This window comes from Sardina pilchardus, chromosome 9 (assembly GCF_963854185.1).
Source record: "Sardina pilchardus chromosome 9, fSarPil1.1, whole genome shotgun sequence".
NCBI classification, from domain to species: domain Eukaryota; kingdom Metazoa; phylum Chordata; class Actinopteri; order Clupeiformes; family Clupeidae; genus Sardina; species Sardina pilchardus.
Genome location: NC_085002.1, coordinates 29,203,148 through 29,220,936, shown reverse-complemented (window position 1 = coordinate 29,220,936; position 17,789 = coordinate 29,203,148). Strand labels below are relative to the sequence as shown.

Sequence of the window (17,789 nt, the reverse complement as noted above, 5' to 3'; positions counted from 1 at the left end):
TGTAGTTGTAATTAAATTCCACAGTGATGTTATTTATGTTAAAAAATGTTTTTTGCCATTCTTCAAAAAAGTTATTACAAGACATGCAGCACAGGATACAAAACTTCACATGACATTTTTAATGCCAAGAATTTAATGCAGATTTTCACACAATTTTGCTTCAACCATACATAATGCAAAAATAGATAACAGAGAAGAAAAAACTAGGCTTATTTCCATATAAAATCATAGAATAAAAAATATACCTGGGGGGGTATTTTCAGTTATTCCCAACTAGTGAGTTCCATCAGTGGGCCCTTAAGGTGGAGTGGTTTTAAAGCCATATTGTTCCTAAAGTTCTTGTGTATAAATACCATAATTCTAATCAGTAAATATTTAATAACCTGAGCTGAGAAACAAACACTGTGAAGCTTACAACTGCTAACCTCTCATCAGTAGCAACAAGTGTGCGTGTCGTGATTTTACGGAGGCAGAATGATCCGCTCTGTCGGAAAACTCTGCTTGATCAGCACAGTTGTGCGGTGTGTGGAGAGGTGCTCAGTAAACATTATTCCAGTGTATTCTTGTGTACATACTTAAATACTTCTGTCATATCTCTAACTACAGTTCCTCACCGGTTGGGAGGAGAAATGCATATCAGTACAAGTACCACAATTGCTGCAACATATCTTGTTGTCCTGTCAAATAGTAACATACTACCACTCACAAATAAGGTCAAACATAGTCAGGAATTTTAGCTTAAAAGAGGCCGGCCCATGTGTGCCATGTTAGCTCCAATAGCATTACAGGTTATAAGCTTGTCGAATGTTCAGCGTGTCCCGTAGCATCAGGTCCCGGAGGCGCCACAGTGCATCAGCCATGGTGGTGTGCGCTCCTTTGCTTTTCAGCCAATGGGACGGCAGACGGCTCTCCTGTTCTTTGGTCATGCGAGCGTCTCTTCTTTGACCTGTCAAGCACAACGCACAGATGGTACCATCTTGTCACAGATGTGATTATGTGCGATTATTTTTACTTGTATATGTTAGAGCTTTTTGAGCTTTATGCAGATAGGACAGTTGAAAGTGACCAAGAACGTGTAGGCGAGGGAGAAATGGGGGTAGCTTCTGGAAATGTCCCCTTGGACACTTAGTTCCACATATGGTTGGGATGCAGCCACTTTTGCCACATCTCCGCACTATTAAACAACACAAAACTAAACTAAACCAGCTTACTTTTGAGCGTCTGGTCCCATTTGCTGACGGTGGATGAGTCGCCCCGCAGGCCCTCGATGTACTTGAGGTAGGCCTCGGAGTGCAGGAGCCGCTGGGGCTTGGGTGGCGGGGCCACAAACATGGGGGTGCTGGGCTGCTGGTGAGCAGGGTGCCCCATCTGGCCCTGGCCTGGGTATGGAGGAGGAGGCTGATGACCCGCTGGGTAGCCACCCATCTGAGCAACAACCAAAGAGAACATCTGCATGTCAGTCATGTTCCACACACACACACACACACACACACACACACACACACACACACACACACACACACACACACACACACACACACACACACACACACACACACACACACACACACACACACACACACAGCTATGTTTGATACAATTTGGCAAAGAGAAGTAAACATTTGTGGTGAATGAAAAATTGCAAGCAACAAGGCCGTTGCGACAAATGTTCACCTCCATTTCCCAAATATGAACGTACCTTTCAGCTTCAAACACCACTGATCTAATATATTCCTCTGATGCAGTGTTGGTATTTTGCAAACCACGAGAATTAATATGAGAACACAAAAATGTGCAAAAAAGAAGTCTGGGTTTACCTGAACAGCGTAATGGTTACCCGGGCCTGGACTGCCAGCCATACCGTTTACTCCTGGTCCCATCATGCCTGAACCAACCACACCAAATAAGATCAATCCGGGAGGACACGGCGCAATTGAAAATTGAAAAACAATAAACATTTTGAAAATTGAAATAGCTGTTTTTGACTTTACAGAGACATCAGAACAAGATAACTGTTGATGAACACTGCAGATTATCTGTGGGAATGTGAGTTAGTAGTTTACCCACTTACATTATTTATATGTAATACATGTGAATTCATGCAGTGTGCTTCTCTATGTAAGGGTGTGGTGTTTTGTGAGAAGAAATCAGCTCTTTTTTTCAGCAGAGATCTTCAATTTGGGCAAGTAGACTCCTCCTAACCGGGTCAAGAGACCACCAAGCAGCTCACCAAGCAGCAGCTAGCCCCCTGAGTCGAGGGCGAGCTGTTTGGACCACGCGACCAGGGTGAGCACAAGCCATCAGAGTGGAGGGTGATTTGTGAGAACCTGGTTGGTAGCTTTGCTGCTTACCCGGATGTGGCATGCCAGGGTAGCCAGGCATGCCTGGTGGCAGCTGGTGCTGGTGGGACAGCGACATGGGCACCCCCATGGGATGAGGTGGCACACTACCCATACCCATCATGCCCTCATGAGGAGGGCCCTGCATGGGCATGAAGGGCGGGCCATAAGGTCCCATCATGCCTTGGGTGAGGAAGAAGAGACAAGACAACAAATCCATGCACTGAGGGTCATGCAGATGACTATGAAGGACATGCACTATAAAACATAGCATTATCAGTAGCTACCTTCTAAGAGCCATATTAGGAGTAAGATTAAGAGTATATGAATAAGATAAGAAGACTGAACATGGAGAGGAAGACAAAGCCAAACCAAAATGTACATTTTACACTTTTGAGTTAATACAGTGATGCAGTCATGCAGTCTGTCCTATAATTCAGTCGGATGCAGCGTTTTGGAATGACAAAATAATATATTCCACTACTTTGCAAACTCCTTAGTAAATTTCATTCCCTAAGAAGAACAAACACTTATCAAAAGGTCAGACAGAGTGAATAAAGGGGTGAGGTGAGGTGGGTTGAGGTTGCAGGGAGATGTTGGAGGGTGCCCAAAACGCTGGCGCTGTCTCTGAGGGTCCGGGGAGTTACCTGACATGGGTGGCATGGCCTGGTTTAGCATGCCCATAGCTGTGGGCGAAGGCACCATGCCCACTGGGGTACCTTCTCTCGGGGAAGCCTGCTGCTGAGCTGCCCTCTCCCGCTCCTGCTGCTCCACCAACTTGGCTGCCCTCTCTGGAAGAGACACACACAGTTACCTTCTCATATCGCCACGGTGCAAATACTAGTGGAGGGGGTTTGGTTCCCTCAACACCTTGCCTGATGGGATAAAAATCATAATAATGATAATAATAATAATACATTTAATTTAGAAAAGCGCCTTCCAAGGTATCCAAGGGCACTGTACAATAAGATATAGGCAGAAGAAGTACATATCGCAAGCAATCACATACATGGTTAGATTACACTGACAGTATGGACAGTATATTAAGGCAGGGACAATGAGAGCTCAAACAGCAGGACAGGCTCAGACCATCATAGCAGTAGATTCTACTCATGAAAAGCCTTATCCACATCTTTTCAATTGGCCAAAATTCAAGGGCCCAACATCTCAGCTTGAAACTGTGATCATGGTTAATTATTGTTATTTTAATTGTTAATTGTTCATTATTGATAATTCCTCTAATAAGAGCTAAAATACTTCATGTAAGCTCACACAGGCTTCCCACATTTTCCTAAATACTAAATTCAAGGATATTTTGAAGGACTTTCCAGGCCCATTCCCTCTAATTCAAGGACCCAACACGCTTCAGACCAAGTTAAAGGTTAAAATAGTTCTCCTTCTGTAAAACCTGATAGATTTTCACAATCTATCACAGACAACAATGAAAAACAGATGGAGGCTCAAGTGCTTGAACACGTAACATTTCTCAATTGTGCAATGACAGTGATGATGTGAGCTCCTGCCTTTTCAAACACATAATAATATAAAACTTCAAGCACTTTCAATGACTCACGTCTATTTTAGAAAATGTTCGAAGGCTTTGATTAATATTTCTCAAATTCATAAACTTTCAAGGACTGACGGGAGCCCTGCTCACAGAGAGGCTTGAAAAAGTTAACATTTCTCAACACTGTATGTATATACACACACTGTATATTAATAAACATAAATAAGCATAGGTGTTTTGAAAGTTACAGTGAGGAGCACATGTATTTGATACAATGCTAAAACAGGAATATAAAATCATCATTTGACAATTGATCTTAATGCCTTAATTCAAAAAATGAGTAAAAATCAAACCGCCAAGGACACCAATTTTCTTTGTGATTGAAGAATGTATCGTAAATAGATAAATGTTTTCCTTAAATGCTAGGGGAAGGAAGTATTTGACCCCCTATGTAACCCTATGGGAATTTAACACATAGGGGCAGGCAGATTTTTATTTTTAAAGGCCAGCTATTTCATGGATCTAGGATATTATGCATCCCGATAAATTTCCCTTGGCCTTTGGAATTAAAATAGCCCCACATCATCACATTCCCTTGACCATAGCTAGAGATTGGCATGGTGCTTTTTCCAGTAGGCCTATTAGCCTGTTTGATTTGCATTGAGCTCAATGAGCATCAAACAGGCTAATAGGCCTACTGGAAAAAGCACCATGGCAATCTCTAGTTATGGTGAAAGGTGTATAATGATGTGGGGCTATTTTAATTCAAACGGCCAAGGGAACTTTATCAGGATGCACAATATCCTGAATCCATGAAATAGCTGGCCTTAAAAAATAAAAATGTGCCTGCCCCTATGTTAACCCTATGTGTTAAATTCCCATATGGTTACATTGGGGGTCAAATACTTCCTTCCCCCTAGCATTTAGGAAGAACATTTATTTATTTACGAAACATTCTTCGATCACAAAGAAAATTGGGGTACTTAGCGGTTTTATTTTTACTCAGTTTTTGAATTAAGAAATTAAGATCAATTGTCAAATGATGATTTTATATTCCTCTTTTTAGGCAACTTTAGCATGGTATCAAATACATTTTCTCCTCACTGTATTTACGTATGAGGGAGGGCACAACCATGCCTTTCCATTCTATGTCACCTTTAAAACATTGATGGGTCTGATTTTTTTTCTCCAGATTTCTGCCCAAACACATTCAAGGCCCCGTGGGAACACTGTCCACCAGCCTCACCTTCATACTCGGCTTTCTTCGGCGCCTCCAGGTTCCTCCACTCCGTGCCTACCAGGCGACTAAGCTCGCCGAAGGAGAAGTCCGGGTGGCGGGCCTTGATAACGGCACGCATCTCACTGCTAAACAGAATGTATCCGCTCATGTTGATCTTCCTCTTAGCACCCTCCTTTTTGGACAGACCCTTTATCTTTGGAGTGGACTGAAAACCAGAGAAAGAGAGAGCCAGACAATGAGTATAATCCTTTTGTGAACACATCTGTGTGCTAGAAGAGACAGATTCAGGATAGAGGGTCAACATCAACCGTCAAAGTGACAGACACACTCTTTCAACTCTATGGTGCATCTCTTCTACACAGAGGGCAAACTCTATGGTGTATCTGGTCTAAGTAAAGGAGTTAACTCTATAGTGTATCTGGTCTAAGTAAAGGAGTTAACTCTATGGTGTATCTCGTCTAGGTAAAGGAGTTAACTCTATGGTGTATTTCGTCTAAGTAAAGGAGTTAACTCTATGGTGTATCTGGTCTAAGTAAAGGAGTTAACTCTATGGTGTATCTGGTCTAAGTAAAGGAGTTAACTCTATGGTGTATCTCATCTAAGGAGTTAACTCTATGGTGTATCTGGTCTAAGGAGTTAACTCTATGGTGTATCAGGTCTAAGGAGTAAACACTATGGAGTGTCTCTTCTGTACGTGGTGCAGAGTCTCTCAAAGACTGGAGGAGCTGGGCACCTGTGGTGGCGTGTAGGGCATGTCTATGTCGCTGGCTATAGACGTGTGCATCTGGGGCATGGAGGGGGTCGCCGGGGCCTCCTCATCCTCTTCGTCATCAAGGTCATCCAGATCTTCATCGGCATCATCCATGTCTGCAAACTTGGCCTCCAACTCCTCAATCTTTTTGCTCAGAAGTGGAGACGGCTCTTTTTGTGGAACAATTGGCTTTCTAGACAGTCAGCAAAGACAGGAGATTATGAAATGTTTGCTATGTGTTGGGATGATGGTTGAAGGTTAAAAAAGGACTGCACATTTAAAACTAAAGTTACGTTATAGAAATACATTAGACAATGCAACACAAGAACAAGAGCAAAAGATGAGTGAAAGATGAGAGTTGCTTAACAATAATTTGTTCTTCTTTTTCTTCCTGTTCTTTTTAAATATACCAAGTACCTGAAGTAGTAGACCTCGTCCTCCACCACTTTGGCTGAGAGGGAGAAGCGCTTGAGTCCCTTAAACTTCTTCATCTGCTTCTCACTCTCGATGTAGCGGCTCTCACACACCAGCACCTCTTCCTCAGCGTACTCTGTCGGCCGGCATGACAGGAAGTCCTTGAAGGAGGACACCACACACTTGCCTGTCGAGAACACAGAACGATGTTTACCATTGTTCAAGACTACTGGCAACGAATGGGGTTTTGTCACAGTCTAAAAACAAAAGAAACAAATGAAGCTGAATGGCTGAAATGCTGATGGACTGTGTTCATCATTACCCAAGACACAGGCCATTGGGCAAGTTTCTTCCAGCTGGCTTAGGAACACCTCCCTCTTGTAGAACATCTTGGTGGGCTCGTGTTCTGTCTCCTCAGGGTAAATAAAGATCGGCCCAAAGAAGAAAGCCGCACCATTTTGCACCCACATCTTCTCAATCCTGTCAGCAGACAACCCAACAGACAAAACAAAATCTATAAGACTTATCGTGTCTTAACTGTTTTACATCAAATACATTTAGTGGTAACAAAATGAGAATATTGAAACTGGAAATGGAATACTGATAACACGTGGTGCAATAAAACATCCAACTGACCTTCCGACCCTGGGTCGCACCAACCCATGAGACCGAACAAAGACGCAGTCTCCAACCTTCACCCACAACTTGTTGCAATGTAGCTGATCATAATACTGGCAGCCTGGGTCTCCACTGGGATTCTCCATGGGAACATCCTCTCTTTCCTACAGAGATGAGTATGGTTATCAACTTCGTAAGTTTTTTTTTTTTTTTTTAGAAAGTTTAGCCTTTTTTATTGATACAGGACAGAATGACAGGAAGAAAGTGGGATCAGGAAATGACCCGGCTCAGAATTGGACCTAAGGTGGTACAGAAGCTGTAGCCAGTTGCGGCATAGTAAAAAAAAAAAAAAAAAAGATGAAAGATAAAAAATAAAAGAACAATGATGTCGATTCACTGACCTTCTCAATGAATCCACCGACGCCATGCTCCACCGTCTCGGTCAGCTTCTCGTTGTCCCGCTTTGAGGCGCTCACGAACATGGAGGCCACGCGGACCACAGGCAGTGGCACGTCGCGTGGGACCATCCTCACCGAGCTGGCCGGCATGGTCCACATCTTTATCTTCTTGAAGGACTTGGTCTTGGTGGTGTAGCGCGACTCACAGACAAAGACATCCTCCGGCCTGAAGCCTTCGGGCTGAAGCTTGAAATAATCCTGAATAGAGAGAGAACACGCAGGTTAACTCCCTGCCTCTAAATCACCACAAGACTGTTAGTCCTCCCTTCCGCCGCTCTTCTTTAGGAGAGTCAAAGAGAATTGGGGAACATGGGGGCTCATGAACATGCACCCAAAAGTGTAGCGCTGTGGCTGCCTGGCAACTCAAGCCATTGGTTACAGCAATTCGAGCTAGGAAGAGCTGTTTTTTGTACCAACAGTACTCTTCAAGAAACAGAGGTCTACGTGGAAAAATTGCCAGAATTCTCTTTTAAGGTGAATAAAAATGTGACCCAAAGAGAGCTGCTTACCTTCACAAACAACACCATGCACTTGCCAATGATCTTGCTGACGGGGACTCTGTTGTAGTAGTCACTCTTGAACACCTCCTTCTCCACGAACTTGCGCGTGGCCAGGTGGAACGTCTCGCCGGGCCTGTAAAACCAGCAGCCATACAGCCACTTCTCTCCTATGGCGCGTAGTGAGAGATGGAACATTAGGATGAAATGGGGAACATAAACAAACACAGCGTAGTAGAATGGCAAAGAGAAGTTTGAAAGGTTGAGTTCAAGGAGCTGAGAGTCACTGTGGTGAGAAGAGAGGAGAGGAGAGGAGAGGAGGAGAGACTTTAAAGGAATGAATGTCTGAGCCATGGGACTGGAGTGACTTAAGGGACACCGGGACAGATGAAGATAGGGCAGAAGGAAACAAAAGCAGAGAAAAGGGGGAAGCAGAGGAGAGGGGAAAAACAAAGAGTGACGCTCACCTGATTCGTTCTGCCACAGCTTCTCGATGCAGACGATGTGGGGCTGCAGGTTCGCCTCGGCCGGCTGCACATAGACGCAGTCGCCCACGCTGTACGTGCTGTTGTCAAAGCTGCAGTCCTGGCTGTAGGAGCTCCGCGGGCCAGCGGGGTCCTCCACCTTCTCCGCTTCTGCCAACGTAGAGCAAGACAGAAGAATTGGTACTCGTTCCCCTTAGCATTCGTTTCCAACACACTGGGTGCCCATTTGGCGCCAAGGTGTATGGAAAACGGACAGAAGATTCATTCTTCTCCTTCATTAGCGAACCAGCTTTTAAACAAGAGCCAGACAGTGAACTTTTCCGATGAGAGACCATCACAATTAGTCTGACTCTACTTCAACCCTCTCTGTCGCAATTGCTTCAGTGCATACCAGTACTAGTGACATGGTTGGACGTCCTCACCTTTACTCTCCTCCTCCTTCTTGAGCCGATCCTCCTCGATCTCTTTGGGCAGCTTCTCCCTCTTCTCCTGGTCCACGTCGGCGTTGAGGTGTTTGGAGGTGTAGCTGAGGGCCGGGGACATCAGGATCTCTCCGTTCTTGCACAGCTCGTCACGGATCTTCACAAAGAAGTGCTGCAGCTCCACCGAGTCCTCGAAGATCTCCGAGTCCGTTCTGAAGGGGGACATTAGACAATGGACATCAGGGAAAAATAGTGTGCTTTCCACAGCCAGTCCCAATTATAGGGGACTACAAAGTCACAGTTGTAGATGACTACAAGCACAGTACCATAGGGCACAAGGGGTTTCTCAACCCACAAAACACATATTGTTTGCTGTGGGGAAAAAAGATTGAAATCTATCTATTAATTATAGATTTCAATCTATACTATTTGATATTTTTTCCCCTAGTACAGATTTGGACCTAAAAAGGGGAAAATAGCTTCCATGACCACTACAAGAGGCAGACATGACAGCTTCAGGGCAGCTGGGACGAACCTGTTGAGGCGGCGAGCCCTCTCCAGCACCTCAAACACGTGCTCCTGGAAGACGTCCAGACGGCGGTAGCGCCCGCGCTCCACGTTGGCACGCACCAGCTCCAGGCTGAGGGGCGGCTCCTCGGGCCTCGACGGGTCCACGGCGGGCACCTCTGCCAGCGAGTCACTGTAGCACCGGCCCTCGTCGTCCTGGTGACCCATGACGGACACAAACAGGTTGCGGAGGAGCTCGCGCACCAGAGGGGCGGCGCCGGCTCCCCCGGAGCCTCTGCCTGGGCCTTCGTCGTCCGCCTCGTCCTCCTCCTCCAGACGCCGGCGGGTCTCCAGCAGCTCGCGGTGCAGCAGCAGCGCGTCGCGGTAGATGAGGGACTCGGGCTCGTTGTAGGTGCAGGCGTTGTGGAACATGAGGGCGAAGTCCTCGGCCAGGGCGTCCACGTCCTGGTAGCGGCCGGCGGCGATGTGCGAGCGGATGCGCTCCATGTCCACGGGCCGCTTGATGGCGGCGTAGTAGTCGGGCAGCTCGGCGCGCGACGGCAAGCGCAGGAAGACGGTGCTGAGGCGCCGGCCGCGGGCGTCCGTGTAGCCGCGCACGGCCTCGTACAGCTCGGACAGGCGGTGCTGCAGGGGGGTGGTGTGGGAGCGCGCCTTCTTAGGAGACACTCCTCCTGCACTCCGGCCTGTAGAGCCATGAGGTGCACAAGGTTAGGGCAGCAGCTACCGGCTAAGTACAGGATGCCACAAGGCTAATGACACAAAGGCAATATAAACCTATTAAACACTGAGGCTAATGACACAAAGGCAATAGAAACCTATTAAACACTGAGGCTAATGACACAAAGGCAATATAAACCTATTAAACACTGAGGCTAATGACACACAAAGGCAATATAAACCTATTAAACACAGGTATATCTTAGTAGATTAATGACACAAAGTCAATATAAACGTATTAAAACACTGAGGTATATCTTAGTAGGCTAATGACACAAAGCCAATATAAACCTATTAAACACTGAGGTATATCTTAGTGATTAATGACACAAAGTCAATATAAACGTATTAAAACACGGAGGTATATCTTAATAGGCTAATGACACAACGGCAATATAAATCTATGAAACACTGAGGTAAATCTTAGTAGACTATTGACAGAAAGGCAACATAAACCTAATAAACAGGTAGTTCTTAATAGCCTGATGACACAAAGGCAATATAAATCTATCAAACACTGAGATATTTCTTAGTAGGCACAAAATGACACAAAAAGCCCATAAAAGCCTAAAAAACTGATTTATTAGCTAATAGATTCATGCAAAGCTTGAATCAACAACAATTCCGTGACTTAAATTACCAAAAATACTCAAAGCTATTACATTGCTAATGGCCTAAGAATCCTCAGGTATTTGCCTGTGCACACTTACGTAATTTCAGTTTAGGAGAACCCATGTCATCCTCTTCTGGCACTGGGCCCAGCTCCTTTTTCTTGTCCTTCACAATCTTCTCCAGAACGTCCGAATCATTATACACCTGTAAACAAACAAACAAACAGAACTAATTATTACTAATCACTGCTTTAAGCCAACACATTCCTCACTTTTAGAGTGGACTCAGGACTGCTAGACTGGGTAAACCCAGCCTGATCTGCCGGCGATTGGATTTCGCCCTGTATCTCAGGCTGGAAACCTGCAAATTTATCTCTCCTGCAACACAGAACCTTGCAGCCCACCTGAGAGCCCTCTTCATTGTAGTGGCGGGCGTTGCGGAACATGAGCTTCAGGTCATCGATCAGCGCGTCTTCGCTGGTGTAGCGCTCGGTACGGATGTTGTGCTCGATGGTGCGCATGTCCATGGGCTGCAGGATGACTTTGTAGTAGTCGGGGTAGTCCTTCTTGGAGGGCTTGACCATGAAGAGGTCACAAAGTCGCCGGCCGGTGGCAGCCTCCCGAGCTTCAGTCACCGCTGCATACAGAACCTTCATGCGGTTCTTCTTGGTGTTCTTCTTATGACTGTGACACAGATCCACGGTGTTAGAATGGTGGCTGTTATCAATGTGTATGTTTACAAGGTATGTTTATAATGTAATGCATATTTACTGTGGTAATTCTTCATTTCAGTCCAATACTCTCGGAACATGTGTGAACAATAGGTTTGCACTAATCATAGTCTTAGTTGGCCATTACATAATTTCCCAACAACTAGCCGCAGCTTAATTTTGCAAACTTTCTTCAGCTATGAGGTTAATACACAGGGGCAGTTAATATGGTATTAATATGGTTTTGTTTCTTTTAACTTGCATAAAGCACTGTTCTGCGGCTAATGCAGAGGAAATGACCGTATTCATGGAGACTGGGGAATGCTTTCATGTGGGGCTCTACCTTTTCCTCTTGGCACTGCCGGTGTCCGGTGGGGTGGACAGCATGCTGTCTCCATCCTCATCACGCACCTCTCTCTTCTTCATCTGCCAGACACGTGCAGCAGATAAACAACAGACATGACACACTTTCCCTTCTCCCCCTACACACACACAGCTCTGCACTGACCCCGTTTCCACGAGATCAAAGATGCAGATCGAGGAAGATAACATCAGAACAGACGTGTGTGCAGAGATGGAGGATGGAGATGAGAAGGCAGCTCACCTGGAGGAGCTGCTGCAGCCTGTGGGCACGTTTGTAGATGTTGGAGTTGGGCACGTTGTAGCGCTTGGCGTTTTCAAACATCAGGTTGAGGTCCACGTCCATCTGCTCCACGGCCTCATATTCCCCATTCTTCATTTTCTCCCTGTGCTCAGACACAACATGTATACTTAGCCTTGCTTACGCTTTATACTACTACTGGCACTTATACTACTAGCAGGAGTCTTGCTAGACAAAAGCAAAGATTCTGAACATTTAGTTGAAATAAAACGGGAACAGAAAAAAACAGATCCAAAACAAACTGCTTGTACATTCTCTGAACTTATGCAAAAACTAAAATGCTTGTTGAACACAGCCTCTAGCAGGGGAGTATAGGTACACATATTCGCACCAAAGAACCGAACCGCGACTTTGACACCAAGGTACATTACCGAATCGTGACTTTTGTGCACTGTTTACAGCCCTAGCCTCTAGGGTCTCTCTGGAGTGCACTGCCCACCTGATCTGCTGCAGGGAGACGGGCTGCTTGATCTGCTGGTAGTAGTCCGGGTACTCCCTGCGGGAGGGCAGCTGCTGGAAGGGCTCGGCCAGGAGCTGCCCCTGCGTGTTGCGGGCGCCGCGGATCGCCTGGTACAGCATGAAGACCGGGTCGCCCGAGGACATGCGCGAGTGCCCGCTCTCAGCCTCCGCCTCGCTGGCATCGTAGCGCACGGACCCTGCAGTGCAGCAGAGTGCAGAGCAGACGGCATGAGACAAGGAAACTCCACTAGACAGATACACGGATACTTCATTGATCCCCAAGGGGAGATTCAAGGTCCCAGTAGCTTAACACACCACACACAACATACACTACAATGTAAACAGGAGGATAAAGTGACAAATCAACCTGACTAAAAGAACTGTAAAACAGACTAAAGATCAAGAGACTAAAACAAGAACAAGAACAAACAAACCACACTAAAATCTACATGCACAATCTATTCTGCAAGGTCGATATGGGCATACAGCAGATATTCTAACGGTCTTATTCATATGAGCTTCTCTGATACCTGCGAGCATGGAGTCCTCATCGCTCTCTGAGCCGCCCTGCAGACTGAGTGTGATGGCCGACAGGCGATCTCCCTGAGCTGATCTGCGGTTCCTGAGAGAGCACACACACACACACACAACTTAAATTACAGTAATAAAAAGTACCTGTAATAAGCCCTTTCTTTTATTACATTTTGAGAAGCCATCCAGGGTTTAACTTATACATAATTTGCATAATTCTTGATGAAAGTATTTGTATTCTAGGTTTGTTCTGTGACAGTCCAGTCTTTAATTTAATACACACAGATAAGAGAGCAGCCACTACAGAAAAATGCTTCTCCAGCAAACAGCTGAATGCTAGGAAGTGTTACTTTATGAATGATACAGACAGCTGAATGCTATGAAGAGTTACCTTATGAACAGCTGAATGCTATGAAGAGTTACCTTATGCGAAGACTGGTTTTTGTGGGCTCTGCTTGCTCAAGTTCAGTCTTTCTTTGAATGAAGATTTTCTTGATGGCATTTGCATCCTTGTACACAAATATTGATAAATTATTTTTAGTCAACCCCCCCCCCCAAAAAAAAGATTGTATGGTTTCTATTTTCACCAGTTATGGCATGAAAGACACACTAACCTTGAAAACTTGGGACCCTGGCTCATTGTAGGCTTTGGCATTCTTTGCCAAAAGATCAATGTCCTTTGACATGGCGTTGACACTTTTGTAGTATCCCAGCTAGAAAACAGGTATAACATACATAGCTTAAGGGTGACGATGCACTGATATTAGGGTAAGATCGAATCATCTTAATCATGCAATCTTGATAATTTTGGTGAATATCAAATATTACATGTTGAAATAAGATAATAAGGACATTATCTTACATATCCAATATGTTACAACCTTATCATTGAAACTCAATAGTATATCTTAACCTACCTGTATTTTCTGAGCAATGGAACGCAAGTCGATTGGGTCCTTGATTACAGCATAGTAGTCTGGATATTGCTGGAAAAAAATATATTGGCATGACAATGTGGCACAAGTATGTCAAATCAACCCAACACACACACTGTTAATCCAACTAGTTCTTTGTTATGGTTGCGTGAGAATTTAATTCAGAATGTAAAACATAAACAAACAGCAAAGCTGTTTAAACAGATATTTTAGGACTACACTTTCTGTCTGAGAGCAGCTAATTAACGTTAATGAATGAAAGCTTCTATTGCAGACTGTGAGAGGCCTCACCAATTTGGAAGGCAGTTTCTGGAAGAGTTCACTGATGAGGCGTCCTGAGGGGTCGGTGTATGAGACGATGGCTTCCAGCAGCTGCTCCAGAACCTCCTTCAGACTGCCAGCTGGAGTCTAGCAACAGGTCAAAAGGACACGCTGATTACACAGGAAGCTTATGAATAATCGGCCACACATAGCAAAGCACACTGAGGGCGCTTTCATACCACTAGTTCGATTAGTTGGTCCGCATCAGGCAATACAATTGTTATTATGTAGCATAGACTCCAGTGAGGTCCGCTTTCACACCAGCAAACGAACCAAAAATTGGCCGGTTGACCTTTCAGCAATGTTTATCCTCCGGTAGAAATAAGCGCCAATTTTGACTCACTATTTTGACAAACCTCTTTTTTCCCCCACTTGACTTACAAGAAAACTGACATCTTTACTAATGAAGGGAATATTATCCAAAGTTCATCGAGGTATTTTGTCTAAAAATAATGTCTGAATCTACACTTGCTTACCTCATCCTCTGCAGAGGTCCCTGGGTTCTCTGGCGTGTCGTCCGCATCCTCGTCCGCATCCTCGTCCTCATCACCGTCCCCGTCCCCGTCGTCCTGCTCCCCCAGCAGGTCGCTCCGCGCGCTCAGGTAGAGCTCCCAGAGCCTGCAGGCTGCACTGTACTCGGTACTCTCACGCTGAAAGGCACAAGGGATGCAACTGCTGACTTAGTTGGTAAACCACCACAACTGTTAAAAAAGGTTTAGTCATGGGCAATGCTTAAAGGCTGAAATTCAAAAGGGATGCAGTTGCTACCATTACCAGCCTAGATATAAAGAGAACCCCGTCACAACTGACCCTCACAACAAACTGTTACAAAAGGTTTAGTCTTCACTACCGGGTAGTAGGTCTTTGCATTGCTAATCATGAGCTGGAGGTCTGCCGTGAGCTGGTCCACATCCTGGTACTCTTCAGTCCTGATCTTCTGCTGGATCTTAGTCAGGTCTATGGGCTGGGACACCACCTCGTAATAGTCAGGCTGGTTCCTGGAGTGGATCACAGACAGTGTTTTTAATTTACAGTCAGGGCAAAAGACTTTGTTAGGTCTCGACTTGAGTATGAGTGTAAGCGAGTCTATCGTACCTTCTCTTTGGGGCACGAATGAAAGGCTCACACAGCAATCGGCCCTGCTCATCCTTATGATCTCGAACAGTGCTGTACAACTCCTGGCACACTGACATCTAGGACAGAAAAGCAGACAAATTAGACACATAGCACCTTATTGTTTTGAATCCAGGTCTTGAATGAAGATTTTTTTTTAAAACTCTAGGCCAACTTTTAAAAGCTTGCAATATCATGCTGTTTTTTCCCCCCTGCAATTTTGACCCAAAGTCTGTAAGTGACCAACCTGATCAATACCCGGGCCACTGGAAGCTCTTCTTCTCTTATATGCGCTACCTGGGGTGGATGAAGTGGACTCATCAAAGTCCCCTCCACTTATGCTGCTGGAGGGAGAGGTGGCTCGTCGTCTTTTGGATCCCATTGTAACAATACCTGCCAAATGTATGAGGTGATGCATCACTTTGATGAGCTTTATTGTAAGTGCCTATTCAATAATCACAGCAAAAGAATGTGCGTCTGCACGTGAAATCGCTATATGTCAAAACAAACACAGGCCGACCGCAGACAGGTCGATTCGCGTTTGTAACCTAATTGCATAAGGAAAGTCATGTTTATTTATCTATAGCCTACTAAATAAATGGTGGCAACGTGGGGTGTTTACAATTCGGACGACATATCAATGAAAAGTAGCATGTCCGAGGATTAGGCGTGCAATAGACCGTATGTGCTGACCTATATTTTAGAACAAAAGCTAACGAGCAACCCAGCCATTCGCGGCATACATCAAAAAACCAAGACACAAACAAATAAATGTTGAAAAAAAAATCTAAACTCATAAGAAAGGGTCTCGTAGGCCTAAGCATTCTATGCAGACAGCAGAGTAATGCACTCTGACTCTCCAAAGTCCCAACTGCTAACTCACGATGATGCTAGCACAGTGCTGTAACACAACAATACTATCAAATGTCATAACTTTGTATAAAGCTAATAACCGGATAGTTCATTTTCAAGACTATTCTCAGTGTTCTATGCCAACGATTCACATCGACTTTGTAGCTGGTATGTAAGACGGAAGCCAATAAAGCACAACTTTGCTCCAACCATTCAAGTTTGTGTTGTATTATGCTAGCAAGCTAGTATTACAACCATACAACAATGACCAACGTTCCACGGCCATTGCAACATTGTAACTGCTAGCCAAGTAGAAATGCAACATAATTAACGTTAGCTGTTACAATCTAAAAGAAAAATGCGGATTTCTGAATTCAAGCACAGTTACACAATTCACCACCCGAAGTCATATATCCACAAAACTAATATTACAACATATATTTACCCGTATAAAACCCGTGGCTAGCACACAGCGATGGCAACGGCTAGCTTCATGAGAGCTAGAACCCTATTTGCTTGAAGATCCGTAGAAGCGGAGTAGGCTGGCTAGCAGCGCATTACCGCCTCCCAGTGGTTTACTGTAGCCTATCACAACTTTGATGTTTGAAATCCAGCAAGGCTCTGGTTTTGTTTTAACAGCGGCTCTACAGTCGACTTAATCTCTATAGGGATTTGGCATATTCTTCTCTTATTCCATGTGCGCTGCGATAAATTCAGTAGGCCTATTAATGGGCTATCTTTCCAATTAGGCTATTCCACTTCAGAATAGGCAATTCCTTGAATCACAGGCCTTGTTGGTTTGAAAAGATGACAATTCATGTCATTAAATACAGAAAAGTTGCCTGTTTTCAAACAATATGACTTAGCCTAGTGGCAGTAGATAAAACCAAGAATCATCACTTTTGCCAGACAGTTGATGCTGAGGCTAGTCCATTCATTTGTGCATAATGTATTTTCACATGCAGTTCTCTCTGTCTCGCCAAGGTGTTTCCTCCACTCACACTTTCTCCTCTATCTTGAGATGCTGTAGACTACAATAGGTCTGCAGTCTTTTTTAATGTAATTACTGGCACGTCTCACCTTCTGTGTAAGGACTCCTTGTCCTCGTCTACATGCAGCTGAGGTTTTGATCTTTCCTCCCTGGCATTGACAAACCAAGTGTGACATTTGTAGGAAGTGCATGGAAATCTCCAAAGGACGAAATCATTGCTAGGTTTCTGAGGTTCTTAGTTCCATGAAGCAGGTTATTGAGAAACCTTTTTAACACCGTGAGGAGAAGGCCTTCATCCTTCCCACTATAGCAGTATAACCGCGTAGAGGTAAGGGTGAAGATATGGGTTATTTCAGGCAGTCAAACCAGAGCAGAGTATTATGGAGCATGTCAGATTCTTAGTTCCCTCTCCTTCCTCTTCCTCCTTCTGCTTCCTCTCCTTCCTTTCTTTCTCTCTTTCTCTTGCCCACGTTCACTTTGCTACCGTTTTTGTTCATCCACTGGTAAAATTGCCTTATTAGGCCTACATATTGTACTTGTAATTGCCAAAATGGTAATTATTATTAGGCTATTACTATCACTCGTAGGTGCATAGCTTATAAAAGAAAATAGTTTATCACTTATATTAA

General features: G+C 44.8%; 1 protein-coding gene across 4 annotated transcripts; it reads right to left on the bottom strand.

Moving 5' to 3' along the window:
• Positions 1 to 104: 104 nt before the first annotated feature.
• pbrm1l (polybromo 1, like) lies at positions 105 to 16,674 on the bottom strand. Of its 4 annotated transcripts, XM_062544628.1 has the most exons (30): positions 16,615 to 16,674; positions 15,565 to 15,710; positions 15,300 to 15,397; positions 15,055 to 15,202; positions 14,681 to 14,854; positions 14,175 to 14,291; positions 13,866 to 13,934; positions 13,563 to 13,661; positions 13,372 to 13,457; positions 12,948 to 13,039; positions 12,398 to 12,614; positions 11,902 to 12,043; positions 11,641 to 11,723; positions 10,992 to 11,271; positions 10,687 to 10,792; positions 9,267 to 9,942; positions 8,732 to 8,943; positions 8,292 to 8,459; positions 7,837 to 7,994; positions 7,271 to 7,525; positions 6,888 to 7,033; positions 6,574 to 6,731; positions 6,255 to 6,438; positions 5,820 to 6,030; positions 5,093 to 5,291; positions 2,987 to 3,130; positions 2,352 to 2,522; positions 1,818 to 1,885; positions 1,212 to 1,425; positions 105 to 946 (listed from the first exon to the last, which is right to left on the bottom strand). In XM_062544628.1, the coding sequence occupies exons 2-30, from the start codon at positions 15,697 to 15,699 to the stop codon at positions 783 to 785; spliced, it is 4,974 nt and encodes a 1,657-aa protein (XP_062400612.1). In that variant the 5' UTR covers positions 15,700 to 15,710; positions 16,615 to 16,674; the 3' UTR covers positions 105 to 782. The 4 variants fall into 4 exon arrangements, with proteins under 4 accessions (XP_062400612.1, XP_062400613.1, XP_062400614.1 ...); XM_062544629.1 differs by lacking the exon at positions 2,352 to 2,522; XM_062544630.1 differs by lacking the exon at positions 2,352 to 2,522 and having other exon boundaries at positions 3,059 to 3,130.
• Between the last annotated feature and the right edge of the window lie 1,115 nt (positions 16,675 to 17,789).

Bases quoted from the DNA above. Each gene is read 5' to 3' on its own strand.
- pbrm1l (XM_062544628.1), bottom strand. From the start codon at position 15,699: ATGGGATCCAAAAGACGACGAGCCACCTCTCCCTCCAGCAGCATAAGT. The intron at 8,944-9,266 runs GTTCGTCCCAGC...GTCCCCCTTCAG, and splicing joins AGGGCTCGCCGCCTCAACAG to AACGGACTCGGAGATCTTCG. The intron at 1,426-1,817 runs GTAAACCCAGAC...GTTGTTGCTCAG, and splicing joins GTAACCATTACGCTGTTCAG to ATGGGTGGCTACCCAGCGGG.